At 35.9% G+C, this 15,324-nt stretch overlaps 1 protein-coding gene across 1 annotated transcript in view; it reads right to left on the bottom strand.

Moving 5' to 3' along the window:
* Window positions 1–809: 809 nt before the first annotated feature.
* Window positions 810–15,324, bottom strand: part of LOC110447567 — a 29,921-nt gene continuing 15,406 nt past the window's right edge. Inside the window, exons 14-22 of the mRNA XM_021493343.1 lie at window positions 14,476–14,538; window positions 13,755–13,843; window positions 9,181–9,262; window positions 8,902–9,037; window positions 7,257–7,432; window positions 6,579–6,692; window positions 5,705–5,804; window positions 5,104–5,165; window positions 810–2,399 (exon numbers count right to left, since the gene is read on the bottom strand). Coding sequence (XP_021349018.1) covers window positions 2,318–2,399; window positions 5,104–5,165; window positions 5,705–5,804; window positions 6,579–6,692; window positions 7,257–7,432; window positions 8,902–9,037; window positions 9,181–9,262; window positions 13,755–13,843; window positions 14,476–14,538 — 904 coding nt within the window. The 3' untranslated portion in view covers window positions 810–2,317. The remainder of the gene's footprint in view (window positions 2,400–5,103; window positions 5,166–5,704; window positions 5,805–6,578; window positions 6,693–7,256; window positions 7,433–8,901; window positions 9,038–9,180; window positions 9,263–13,754; window positions 13,844–14,475; window positions 14,539–15,324) is intronic.

Raw genomic sequence — 15,324 nt, 5'->3', positions numbered from 1 at the left:
ATGCTTCCAACCAAATATGGTCGATATCCATGGCACAGTTCTACAGAAGAAGTCGCTTAAAGCAATATAGCCAAATTGCCTCAGCCCCCTGGGGGGTCAGCCCCACCATTTGTACAATTTTGAATCCCCACCACCTAGGGATGATTCCAGTCCAATATGGTTGATATCCATCTCTTAGTTCCAGAGAAGAAGTTCCTTAAAGCAATATAGCCAAATTGCCTGCTTTTGGCCCGCCCCTCAGCCCCACCATTTGTACAATTTTGAATGCCCTCCACCTAGGGATGCTTCCAGTAAAATATGGTTGATATCAATCGCTTTGTTTCCAGAGAAGTCACTTGAAGCAATATAGCCAAATTGCCTGCTTTTGGCCCCGCCCCTCAGCCCACCATTTGTACAATTTTGAATCCCCATCACCTAGGGGTGCTTCCAGTTAAATATAGTTGATATCCATTACTTAGTTCCAGAGAAGAAGTCGATTAAAGCAATATAGCCTAATTGCCCCCTTTTGGCCCCACCCCTCAGCCCAACGATTTGTACAATTTTGAATCCCCACCGTCTAGGGATGCTGCCAGTCAAATATGGTTAATATCTATCATTTCGTTTCAGAGAAGAAGTCGCTTAAAGCAATATAGCCTAATTGCCCCGTTTTGGCCCCGCCCCTCAGCCCCCTGAGGGGTCAGACCCACAATTTGTACAATTTTGAATCCCCACCACCTAGGGATGCTGCCAGTCAAATATGGTTGATATCCATCACTCAGTTCCAGAGGAGAAGTCGCTGAAAACAATATAGCCAAATTGCCCACTTTTGGCCCCCCCTCCATCGGACCAGGTGAGCTAATAATGAATGATCCTTGCTTAAATGTGGGTAAAGTTATGCCCCCTCCCCGAAAAGGATGGACAAACAGAAGGAAGGCCGGACAAAGTGGTAACTACATGCTGCGGGTAGCATACAAATTCAGAAGTTATACATCGATATTCAGTACGATTCTTTGAGACAAAGTGGTTAATCTAATTTAACACATTATTGTATTTAACATTTATTAAGAAGGTTTGTCAGCTGGAATATCTATTTTAATTTTCTCTCTCGCTCAATCTGGGCAATCATTGAAGAAAATTGCTAACATCCGGGTCATCATAGTTGTTTAACTTATTCGTAACAATGCTACAGATGTTTTGAAGATATGAAATGCAAAGCAGTTCATTTGCAGGTGCTGTTTTCATTGTGAATAAGTACAAATCATTTCTGTTATTATAATGACAAGATAAAATGATTTTCAGAAGGTACAGACTGGATAACAAGGGATTGGAATGTTTGATATAATTCATAATTGAATTTCAAGAATATGGACTTGATGTATGTTTCAAAAGGTGATTATTACATTCACAAACAAGAGGTACTATGCAATAAAATATTTGTATCATGCTTGTATGAATGGATAAGTGTAAAATAAGTGTATAGTATCATCACAACTTGTAGCAAGAATTTGTTGGGATTAAGAAGCTGATGATTTTGATTCACTAAAGGAAGTTCCGAGCGGAGAACATTCCTAGGTTTGAGCTAGGAACATGAACACAAAAATATCAAAAGAATTTTGACACAGATTTTGAAACACCTTCAAACAATCTATTATGAATAAAGCACCATTATAATTTATCACAATATTCCATGAACTTTTGTTTAAAAAATCCATTTTTTTTTGAAAAAATTGTACCATATTCTCTGCTTCAGAGAATTTCAAAGATACATTCTTATATCTTACATTATATTTGTTCAACCACATTAAGAATATAATATCAGCACCTCTCCATCATCGAAATAACTGAATACACGCTATCAGAAATAATTTAACAGATGCCTCTACTGCAATTTCCATCTGCTTTCATACTTTTCCTCCCTTCAACAGATTTTGATTATACAGACAATCAAATCTGTTTTATTCAAAAGCTTCCCTTCCTGTGACTAATTCAGACAAACAACTCCAGTTTCTTTACACACTTTCTTTGAGTAACAAAATCTACTCTGTCCTACACACTTTTCCCTGAAATTTGTTGTTATTCTCCATTCCTGGACCTTTCTATCAACATTTTGATTATCTCTCGGCTGAATCCAGGTCTACTGCCCCATTTTAATGACATGGTCATTACCAGGCCTTATTATGCATACTTCATTCTTCAATTCTTTCTTGTTTATATTTTCTCTAGAACCACACTTTTAGATGTTTGTTCAACCTTCTGACTTTTCCTGAAAACCTCACTGCATGAACTTGACCTCACTAAAACTGTCCGTGATAATTTCTTACGGCAGCCCTTCCATTCCTCAATCTGGCAATAGGTGAAGAAACGTAAATAAACTTCTGATCATATCGTCCAGTTGTCGTAGGCCAGCCTTCAACATGGGTCTGTGGAGAAATCAAAATGTTAAATTTATTCATTTTTGTTTGTACATGTACCACAGTAAGTCATCTGCTTTATCTGAATGCCACACCACGTGAAATGTTCAAAATCCTTTTGAATATTTCTAAACTATTTAAAATAATCTTTCATTTATGAATTGTCAACATTTCGACTCTTGAGTTTCTTGAGATGGAAATATTTTGAGAAATATTTATAGGATCCCTATGGTCAAGCTATTAGACTATTACATTAATACACATTTTTGAATTGTTTCCATTTCATATGAAATTCGTATGTATAATTAGGGATTTCCATTTCGGATGGAAATACCTATTGTTATTGTTATGTTTTTTCTTCTTATTATTATTAGGGATTTCCATTTCGGATGGAAATACCTATTGTTATTGTTCTGTTTTTTATAATTCTTATTCTTATTCTTATTTCCAGAAATCTTGTTAACACTTTATGTCAAGAACGATCAGAGATCTTACGTTCATATTTCAGTATGTGGTAGCGTACAACTGAAACATACAGTGCGAACAAACTAATGATCATAATGTCAAAGGTCAAGGTCACAGATCTAAAAATCGATCTTTTAAAACATTTTTAGAATGACCATAACTTCATAAGCGTTCGTTTTCGTTTTCTCGCCAAAATTCAAAATTTCCAGCATTTTCCTCAAAACGCTTCTTCTCCTTCATTCAGACACATACAGAGTTGATATTTGGTACATCCATAGTATGTAGCCTTGCCTACAAAAATAACACATATCATTGACCTTGACCTACATTCAAGGCCACAGGGGTCAAATGATCCTGTGGACACTCTATCTCAAGTACGAATAAAGATACAACGTTCATATTTCAGTACGTGACAGAGGACAAGGAACACATGGTATGTGAACAAATTCATGATCGTAATATCAAAGGTCAAGGTCACAGATCTAAAAATCGATTTTTTTAAAACATTTTTAGAACGACGATACCTTCGAAAGCTTTCGTTGTACTGCATGTACGCTTCATCCTTCTTGTAGAGCTAAGTCGGGGCTAACTTTTTTACATGACATGTTATCAGAGAATATCAAGTTTTAAGCCTCGTTATTGGGTCAAATATAGGTCAAAAATAAAAATCATATTTTTTTTAATTTTATGTTAAAATATTAAAGAGCAAGGTCTATTCAAAGTATTCCCAAAGTTTCATGATCATAGCTTCAAAAATGACGAAGATATGCAACTTTGAAAAATGTTCATTTTCTCACCAAAATTCAAACTTTCAAAATATTTACTAAAAATGCTTCTTCTCCTTCATTCAGACACATACAGAGTTAATATTTTGTACATCCATAGAATGTAGCCTTGCCTACAAAAATAACACATATCATTGACCTTGAACTACAATCAAGGCCACAGGGGTCAAATGATCTTGTGGACACTCTTACTTAAGTACGAATAAAGATACAACGTTTATATTTCAGTACGTATTAGAGGACAAGGAACACATGGTATGCGAACAAATTCATGATCGTAATATCAAAGGTCAAGGTCACAGATCTAAAAAAATAGTTTTTTAAAAATGTTTTCCGAACGACGATACCTTCGAAAGCTTTCGTTGTACTGCATGTACGCTTCATCCTTCTTGTAGAGCTAAGTCGGGGCTAACTTTTTTCCGTGACATGTTATCAGAGAATTTCAAGTTCAAAGCCTCGTCATGGGGTCAAATATAGGTCAAAAATGAAAATCTCAAAATGAGATGTTTTTTTTTTAAATATAACAGAGCAAGGTGTATTCAAGGTATTTCCAAAGTTTCACGGTCATAGCATCAAAAATGACGAAGATATACCACTTTGTTATTTTTGTGCGATTGTCAAGTGCTTTCAGTACTCTCAGTACTTTGATTTATATCAAGACATCGAATACATGCTGGTTATACTACATCGATTACTACGCACTCTCAATCTTAAAAGTATGGACAGTTTACACCTCTCCTGCGGTGGGTAAACATCAGCTTTTCTTTGGCGTGGCAAACCGAACCGATATAGACACAAAGATAGTTTCAATAAATCGTCCTGGCGTACATAGTGGACGGACTATATTTGGCTGCCTTTATTTATCCAGTCTTTCTCTGACGTCATTTCGCACACCGGGAATCCCACACTACTCAGTCAGCTACTGTAGACTAGCACATGTTCAAAGGGCAATAACCCGTACAGAACATTCAAACTACGTAGAGACTGTCTCCTTACTGTGGTCTTATTGCCCTTATCCACAAACAAGGTACAACTTCCAAACTTACTAGGCATAATAGTCAGCTTCAATATGTCCAGGAACAATTAACTCATTGTATGTTTAAATGTTTGTTTTTCGGTGACCAGTAAGTGATGCAGGCCAATAAACAAGTGAAAGCTACAAAATAGGTTTGTCAGAGAAGGGAAGCAAAGGGAAGCGAAGAGAAACGTTTAAAAGCGGTCGTCAGTTCGAGAACATATCTTTGATCATTTTCCTGTTGGAAATCCTGTGTTTTGATCTTCATCAAATCTAGTTTGAATCTGTTTCCGTTTCATATGAGAATAATGAAACTCATCTCATCCCATAAATGTGAATTTTAGCTGGCACAATGATGCCTGAAAGACATTTTGTAACCATCAGAAAAAATATTTTAACAGACTCATCTTCATACAGCACAAACCTTCCCCTGCCAAATGAAACTTACCTTCTCTCTTCACTAGCAAAATAGACCTGCACTTGTTCGATCTCAACAGGTTCACAAGTTTCCTGTGATATAAGACAACAGATTTTGTTATTGAAGGCATGTGGTTTACTATTTAATTGGGATTCCGGTGAAAAAACCTGACCAATCCCAGGCTGATATCTGTCCTTTGAAGATTAGGGAGGAGTGACACCTGACTTCAAGGCAGGTATAGTTTACTCATATGCTGCAGTGTAATTCTTTTGATGTACATCAAACTCAAGGTGGCTTGTATAAGGCCTTCAATTTCGTCATGACATATTCCAGGGGTGCAGGGAATGAAAATAAGTGCAACCCTTTGGAATTCAGAAGATGCCCTGGGGTTTATGACAAACCTAATTCACTGTTTGTTGAAGTTTCAAATCGGGAGCTACACATCTTTGCTAGAATCTTTGAGACTCACAGTTTGTCCGTGAAAATTAACAAGTCTGACTGAAATTTCTCAAGCTTTTTCAGAATATACTACGGAAGTAAAAGTTGTGCCCTTTTTACATGTACTATTGAGGGTTCCTGACCAGTTAAAAAACCAGTTGTGAAAGTAGAAAGTTAAACTATAGGAAAGTACCTCTATCTCCATTGTTGAGAAGAAAGTGTTGAGCTTGATACTCAAGTTGTGTACATAGGCCTGCTGGGACTTGATCTGTGTAGGAGACAAGCTGAGGGTACTGAAACACAAATACAGGGAATAATATTAACCAGACATGGATTTCATTGACACTTTTGTTTAACTTTTTAATGGATACTTTTGATAAAAGTGTGAATTTGAAGTTTTGCATAAATGTATGTCTTTCAGCATTCGTGAAAGAACTATTTTCACCGCATTTGAAATTTTAGGAATGTATTATCAATTAATATCGAAATGTGAACACTTTGTTTTTCATCTGACAATAAACATGCAATTATATTTTTTTTAAAATGTATTTCTTTTTCTTTTATCAATTTACACAAAGTCTTGTTTTCCCCTCAACTACCGTCATTCTTCATATTAGAGGACTAAGGATCCTACAGGTCAAATTAAGTCCCTTCTAACTGTCATCAAGAATTCTAACTGTCATCAAGAAATACATGTAGTAATTTTAAAGAATAACAATTAGGCCACACCCCTCTGCTCCTTGATGGACCACATCCTTCATTTATACAACAATGAGTTCCATTTGCTCTACAATTCTCCACCCCAAATTAGTCAAAATCAACTCAAGTTGTTTTGGACTAGTAGCATTTTAAACGAAAAGTTGACAGATGGACAAATACAGCACCATGGGTAAGCTCAAATGGTCCTTTGAGCCAGGTGAGCTAAATATGTATAGAAAATCATCCTGAGTCACAATCCCCATAGCAATAGAAAGTGCCCAGGACTGACTTTTTAAATATAATGCATTAAGCTAAACATTTCTTGGAAAAGGTAATTATTTGATCAATATTACCCATCTTTAACTTACTGTTCAAAGTGAAACCGTAGGTCCTTGACAAATGGGACCAGCTTGATGAGTATATCGTTCATTTCCTGTAGGTGGTCCTTGGGTGAAGTTTCCACCCACGTATTCATAGTATCACTACAAAAAAATAAATACAGATAATTTTGAACACAAAACATTAGTTCTAAATTTAAATACTGTAAATTACTTATTTATCAGTAAGTAGTAAATACATATTCATCAAATATGTATTCACTACTGACTAATAAAATGTAAAAAGTGGTAAATAAAGTACAGCTCTAAATTTCACCTTACTAAGGATATTGACTGCTGAAGAAGTGGCGTGGTGTCAGATTAGTTTTCAAACTGTATTTGGTATCGGTTATTTGAGACAGGTATATAAATGTACTGGTTGTACAGGAAGAAATATTTTTGAAATAAAAAGTATTTTAGGTGTGTTCATTTTGGACTACACTAATGTTTGTATAAAGTGTCCAATTAAAATGACAAAAGGAATATAAAGCATATCAGGTTAGCTTGAAAGAAACTTTATCCTGAAAGACAAATGATATCAACATAATCTGACTAAATGTGAAACAGAAAATGTTGGAGCTTTGATCAATATAAAAAGAAATGTGACCAAAAATTCTATAGTCACTTATGTAGATGTAGTGATTGCTTAACTGCAGCGGATTTACTGACCAGAGACTGAGGATGGTTTGCCAGATTGTGCGGAATCTATTCTCCACAGGTTGTAGGTGAACCACGCTAGCGTCGGACACACAGGGAGACATCTGGGAGGAGGCCACACTAGGAGGGGTAACAGAGTCTGTTCCGGAAGGGGGCCTCTTTGTATCACTGTCCATAGACAATCTCTTCTGCAAACAAATGTGTGTAAACTTTAAACCAATTCATACTACCAGTATATCCTCATTTGACTTAATACACTAACTCAACACAATGACAATACAATAATTTAGCTTTTTGAACATTAAAATGCAACCCGAAAAACCACAAAAAACTCAATTCAACACTTCACACTTGTAACAGTGACATCCTTGATACTCTAGGTGTTATGCTCATTTACATTCTCTGCACCCCTGGAATGTGTCATTGATACTCTAGGTGTTATGTTCATTTACGTTCTCTGCACCCCTGGAATGTGTCATTGATACTCTAGGTGTTATGCTCATTTACGTTCTCTGCACCCCTGGAATGTGTCATTGCAAATTTGAAGGCTCTGTGTATGCGCCACCTTGTGCATGATACAAGCAATTTGATCCTTTCATTATCATCTAAGAATCATGCAAAATTGAAAGGCTTTGAAATCAGGTGTTACTTCTGTTATCTTCAAAGGACAGGTATCAGCCTAGCGATTGGTCAGTGTTTTTAACCAGAAACCAATCCAATAATTATTATCATGCCTTCACTTTTGCAATGACAAATTCCAGTTGTGCAAAGGCATTGATCAAGTGAATGTAACCCCAGGAGTAAACAGAATACTGAAGATGAAAGAATATTGGTGAGGTCCTTGCCCTTGGTACAATTTTAAGTAATTATGCCAATATTACCCTCCGCGGACTTGAGGGAATGTTTGGAAGGCTGGAAAATTTGTGTGTTTTTTTCTAAGCTGGTTGAGCCGGTAATAATTTATAACAGAGTGTTATTTCTCTTGCCTAAATTCTACTCAAGCACATGTCACTGAGCAGGTTTTTTATTGACCATTTTTTGTGTACAACTGCCGTTTAACCAACGGATAGAATGCAAAAGAAATCATCTTTCCTCAGCCATGATAATGTTGATTGGTGTTCCCTAATTGCAAGATTGGAGTCTAATTTCTTGATCTATTTAACATAATAACAACCTTATCATGTAGCAGTTGAGTGTCATTTTCCAGCAAGGTTACTCTGCACTTGTTTTAAGGTTTTTAATGGAATGCTTTTTGAGGCAACACCAAAATATCACGAGACCCTAGGTTACCACACCTAGTGAATCCCGATTGTACTGAGGAAAGTCTCACTAATGGTGGAAATATTTAGATATTAAGGTAACAGTCAATACACCAATAATGTGATGAGAACCAACAAAGACGAATTATCATTTCAATATATAACTGACTGATTAACATTTACAACATCAAAAGACTTCTTTAAGTATTTACCATTTGAATGAAAAAATTTAAATAGAGAAGCTGTGATTAACATCCTTGATGTTTACCATTATAAGTTAATTTTTGAAAGTTTAAAAATTGATGATTTGCCCTTGGATAACTATTTCTCACAATATGTTGTTCAAAATTATCACATGGTGAGAAATTATGTATTATTTTTGACCATGAGATACCAACCATTGTACCGGTGGAAGTGTTCTTTTTGAGGTATGTGTCCAAACTAGTTTCACTTATAGTCCCAGCATGACATTCTTGCTGAAATTTCTGCACCAGCTTAAGTTCAGTAGAAGCCTGGGAGAACAATGTACCATAGCTGCAACACAGAAATTGGTGATTTATAGATGTCATGTCATGAGCTTGTCTGATTTTTATTTATCTCTATATACTTTTTAATTGAAGCATTAAATACACATGCAAAGAACACACCAAATATCAGATAATTCAATATATACTAACTTGCTATGGCTTTCACACTCCTCTGCAATCCTCACAGCATCATCTACTAATTCCCCCACACTCTCCACACTTGGTATAAAACCTGTGACAGAAAACATACAAACTATTGTCATTTAAATGAGGAAATATATAAAAATATGCCTCTGATATTTTACAACAATTAAAGGGACATCACGGTGAAGTGTATATATATTTTTTTTTATCTTTTTTACAAATACTACATAAACATATCAGGTGAGACTCCTTATGGAAAATAATGGTTTTGGCTGATACAGATTCATAAAAATGAATAATTTTAAGATAATCATCGGGATTCCTTCCTGTCTGACCAACAGGAATTTCCCTCTACTAGCGTATGAAAATTGTTGTACCGCGTCAGCTTTAAAGCGAAAAGTTGCCAAATGGTCAAAAGCTAGCGCAAGGAGTACGTTACAGAATCATTATTGCAGGTGGGAAGGGGAAATAACTCAGTGCAGTTAGTACAATGCATGTATTCTTCTGGATAGCCGGTTAAAAGCTGATATGGAATCAACAGAAATACTAGCACTCTTTATGTAATGAATAAACATCTAAAACTATTAACCTTGTTAGTATCTTTGTCCGAGTTTGAACACAGATGAACTTATTTTGTTATGTTTATGGGCATGTATCGGAAAGAGTTTACTTTGTGTTTCTATATACATAGTTTATGCGAAAGGAAGGGATATAAGTGACTGGTTAGTTTGATTTTGCTATGAGGCCCTCCAAGGGATAACTGTTGTGATGGCCACGGCATATTCTGTTCTCTCCTCTGAGATATGTGCGCTATTAGATTTACATAATTTATAATATTCCTGGGTTCAGTAAAATGGTATGATTTAATTATATTGCTGAATTCACCGATTTTTTTGTATTAACATGCAAGTTATGAATTAGTACTAATACTAATACCCGGCCTCCTCTGCCGTTACGACGCAATATATAAAAAGGATGAATAACTGAGGAACTTACTTATAGTAAATAGGATCGCAGAACAAAAATATTTTTTAAATCGTAATGTTTCAACCGTTTATGTTTTCACCTGATGTTGACTTAGAATGTATGATCATGCAACAACTTTTTCTCTATAAATAACTGATTTTTGACTTCAGATAGAATCGGAATACGCATTAAAAATGGGAAAAAACATGTGTATACGTTGTAAAAATGACGCGTGCTGCCGATAACTACGGCATCTGTTTCGGACAAAAAAGATCTGATTAAAAGAAGTTGTTTCAACATAAAGAAGGGTCCATTTATGTCAAGATTGGTATTTGATAGGTGTAAATATGGTAATTTTATACGGGTAAATACAGTTGTTGTTTTCTCTATCACCGATTATTACATAATAATGTTGTTTTGATAATCGTATCAAAATGCTAGGATTCAGTGCTATTGACCAATCAGAGAGCGAGCGAGTTCCATATGGGGAGGTTGGAGTCCGCCATCTTGGCAGACACTGTGAGGCGGGGTGAGCCGTGGTTGGGAAAATGGCTTGCTGGTGCTGTTTATATGGGCGTTAACATTTCCCAATGTTGTAAACTTGTGGGGGAGATGTTTGCCTGTTGAGAGACATCCTCTGTACCACAAGTGAAGAGAGGCTGATGTTGGGCCATAACAAAACACCTGTGTGTGTGTGTGGGGTGGAAACCTGTAATGTAAGGGGCAGGAGTTACAGCTATTTGAGGAACAGGAGAACAGTGAGTAGAATAATTGCACATGTTTATACCCCCTATATTGTAAATAGTATTTTTGTGAGCCAGAAGGTGTTAATCAGGCCATGTAGTGTGTATTTACCGTATGTTTACCAGATATCGGCTCAGAGCCATGTTAAGCATATGTAAAACAAAAGTAGACTTTTAAAGTCAGTATTTTTTTACATTAAAACTCTAATATTGTTAGTACGTGAGGGTAACTGAGGGTACTGCTTATTGTAGGTAACAGCCTAGAGGGTATGGAATGAAAACAACCATCCATGGGGTTTCTAAAGGGGCCAGTGTTACTAATGGAGGGACAGGTCAAGGTCACTTCTGGTGAAGCGTCTCGCTGACGTCGACGAGGACTAGCTGACTGGACAAGATATGAGTGGAGGTTTGATGAAATTTACCTACTATAAAGCCCTATTACAGCCTGAGGGTTTGGTGATTATTTGTAATTTTGAACTTTTTGTTCCTGGTCATAATGATAGTTGTTATGAGGTTTAGTTTTGAACTTTGTGTTCCAAACTTGATTATATAATGAAAACATAAATAGTTGAGAACTTTATGTTCAATGCTAGAACTGTGTGTTCAATTCTAGAACTGTGTGTTCAATGCTAGTCTTTGCTAGAACTGTGTGTTCAATAATAGTCTTTGCTAGAACTGTGTGTTCAATGCTATCGGTTACACCGATGTTAGTGAGAACTGCACGTTCAAACCTGGTTGTTGTAAACCTGAAATTTAGTGAAGAACTGTGTGTTCGAAGCTTAATGTATGCTAGTTAAGAACTTTGTGTTTGATACTGTAATTTTAGGGCAATGAATATTTAGAACTGTGTGTTCATACTGAATCTACATGGTATTTATTTATTGTCATATGCCAGGTGTATTTTTGTTCAGTGTGTTTGTGAGAAACAGATGAAATTTCAGACATTGAGGAGCTAGAGAGCTCGAGCGTGTATAAATAGTTGCCACACTGGTAGTGTGACAACATAGTCATTTGTGTAAATCTCATTGTATATATACAATGGGATTTACACAAATGACTATGTTGTCACACAACCAGTACTAAATATACCATTTATATTTTTTTTCGCTTTTGTGAATAAATCTTGTTATCTGTATATTAAATGTCTGTGTTCACTCAATTTGGGTGTGAGTAGGTCTTATCCTAATATTACTCGGAACATTTCCTTGACAATTTACAAGTATGCTTGACAATTTACAAGTATGCTTTAATCTTTATAAAGTATTGAAAACATATACATGGTAATTATCAAATATCTCAATAATAATAATCTGGAATAAACAAAGTATTGAAATATGAATTATCAAAAACATTCGACAACTGGTTTAGGAGATATGGCAATACAAAGAGAGACATTAACCCGCATTTTCATAATAAAATGTGTGAATATCGTCTGTTGTGCGCTATTTGGTTGAAAATTGACCATTTTGAAGGAAATTAAGTAAACACTTTTTAATTTTTGAAAGCCTCTGCATGCAACAAACAAAATAAAATTTGACATGCTTAAACATTGTCAAACCAGTGTTCATTCGTAGAAAGGAAGTTATGTTTGTTACGTGTGCAGGCCTTCATTTCTGCATGCTAACTGTCCAAAACACCATATTTTTGTCTATTTCTGAATAGCAACACAGTTTTGTTGCTATGGTGGGGTGGGACCCATAATTCCTTTGATGGGTGTATTAAAATGTGTGCCCAATCTCTTGTTCAATTTTATTGGCATAAATTTGTTAAAAGTTAAATAAATTTAAATTCTGAATATTGGCAAGTGTGCAATTAACTTCTGATATTAAATGAATAATAACTGATTCAATAAGTTTTAACACGGACTTAAAAATCATATTTCTTGGTTTCATAGTGCGGTAAAAAGTTGCAGTTGCCTGACGGCCCCTCTCTGGGGGCCCCTTTGGAAAAGTTTCATCTTGGTCAGACCACCTGTGTTTACTGCCTCGTCAGGCGACGTTATTGGCGCTATTTTAAACAGGGCTTTCCCGAACAATTCAAGTGGTCAAACTGGACATTTGGAACGGACTATGAATATGGGGATAGCGAGATAACATAAGTGGAAGTGCATCCAACACATACATTCATTAAAAAAAATATGGCTCATCACGTGATGTCCCTTTAAAAACAAGTTTCTTTCTACAACTCTGATCACTCTTGTTGTAGAACAGTTATGAAAAAACCCTTTTCTTTTCCACCTTTAATCACTCTTGTTGGCTTGGATGGAAGTGTTCAGTAGGATGGATTCAGAGCATCCTCGATATTCCACTCTCTGCACCCCTGAATATGTCATAGCAAAATCAAAGGCTCTTGTGAATGAGACGAGAGGGCTAGTTTGATCCTTTGATGTACATCAAAATAATCTTGCGGTCGCGTAACGGTAAAACTTATTTGCTTTGAAGTCGGTCACCGCTCCTCTGTTTTCTTCAAAGGACAAGAATCGACCTAGTGATTGGTCAGGCTTTTTTACCTAGCGGACATCAATCAAATTACTAGCCGCCGCGCCTTCAATTTTGCCATGACAATTTTGCTATTCCAGGGGTGCAGAGCGAAAGTGAGCTTAACCCCTGGATATCGAGGATGGAACCAGGGTAGCAGGAGAAAACCTATGTGGTCGGGCAGGTGACCCAAACCCATACCTTTTCATCTCTAATCAGGGAATAAAACCTGAGATGTTTTGGTGAGATTGCGAGTGCAATTTTCACTGTGCCATCCGGCTACCCCTACATGACACATAACCAGATACATACGTCAAATGTAGGGCAGAACAACATGGGTAACAGAGAAAACACGGTCAAACCCATATTTAATGAAGAAATGGCATGGTCTTACCTTTAAATGGTTTAAACTTCTCCACTAAGCGATGAACCTCTTCCTTGAGTTTTCTGTTATATATCATGCCAAATACTGCTATCCAGTGTCTGTAATGTAGGTTATCAGTGACAATATTTTAAGCATTTTAAATTGAAACTCATTAAACTAAAATAAATGAAAAGAGTTTTAAGAAGTTGCTGGTATCTCAAATATTTTGTTTATCTCTGATATCTAAAACATCCTCCTGTTTATCCCAGGTACTTCAAATATATTATTTAGCTCTAACACTGATATTTCAAATATCCTGTTCACTTCAATGCTGATGTCTCAAATATCTTTTTATATCACAGATATTTCAAAAATCATGCTTAGCACCGACACATCTCTCAAATATCCTGTTTATCCCCGATATCTGAAACATCTTGTTTAAGTTGATTATGACTCATGGCAGTTTGTTTCTACATATTTAAACAGGGATAAATATATTGGATATAGGCATATTTTGTATTTTAACTGTCAACCTTGACATAGGAAGGTTTGACATTATTTTGATAAAATAAGTCTTCAAGGCTTCTGAAGTAACTATACAATAATGAATATCTATGCAATTCTACAATGTTTCCAAACTTCAAATACAGTTGTACAGTTGCGTATTACCAAATTACAGTAATCGACAAAATGTAGTATTAACAAGAATCTCAGCTGTCTAACATCTTCAATATTTAAGAAATAATCTTACTTTTTAAAACAATCTAGAATATCTTCCAAGGTCCACGGTGGTTTTTTAAATACAATATCCATCCTGAAAACATATAATACAGATTTATTGTTTGTTTTCCTATAAAAACATCTCAAAGTGTCACACATCGACTGCATATTTTGTCACCACAGTAACCCTGGCAAATAAATAGACTAGAAAATGTCTATAAGACATAAATGCCCCAGCTCATGAATTGGTTAATGATTTTCTATAAATAACATGGTGAGCTTGGCCTTGACCATGTAATCCTGAAACATGAACTCATCTGCATGAAAAACTGTTAATGGATTGGTTGATGATGAAGTTGCTAAGTGTTTAAATTGATGTTGATGATTTTCTATATATAGCAAGTGACCTTAGCCTTGACCTTGGAACCCTGAAACACAACAATGTCCGAAGTATACTCATACTTGACCTTTGCATAAAGTTTGACCAAAATAATTGAAAGAATGAAGTTGCTAAATGTTTAAATTGAATCAGTTGATGATTTTCTATATATAGCAAGTGTGACCTTGGCCTTGACCTTGGATCCCTGAAACACAACGCTGTCCGAAGTATATTCATACTTGACCTTTGTAGTAAGTAAGTTTGACAAAAATCTGTAAAAGAACGTAGTTTACATTGAACTGAGACGGGACGGACATGGGCAACACTATATATGTGCCCCCCCATTTTATGGAGGGTTGTACCTTAGCTTTGTGTGAAGTTTGAACAAAATCTGTCAAAGAATGAAGTTGGTAAGTGTTTACATTGAATCAGGACGGGACATTGAATCGGGACGGAACGGAACGGAACGGAACGGAACGGAACGGACATGGGCAACACTAT

This window comes from Mizuhopecten yessoensis, unplaced genomic scaffold (assembly GCF_002113885.1).
Source record: "Mizuhopecten yessoensis strain PY_sf001 unplaced genomic scaffold, ASM211388v2 scaffold3459, whole genome shotgun sequence".
In the NCBI taxonomy this organism is placed as follows: Eukaryota; Metazoa; Mollusca; class Bivalvia; order Pectinida; family Pectinidae; genus Mizuhopecten; species Mizuhopecten yessoensis.
The sequence above is the reverse complement of the archived record's forward strand: the minus strand, read 5'-3'. Positions and strand labels throughout refer to the sequence as shown.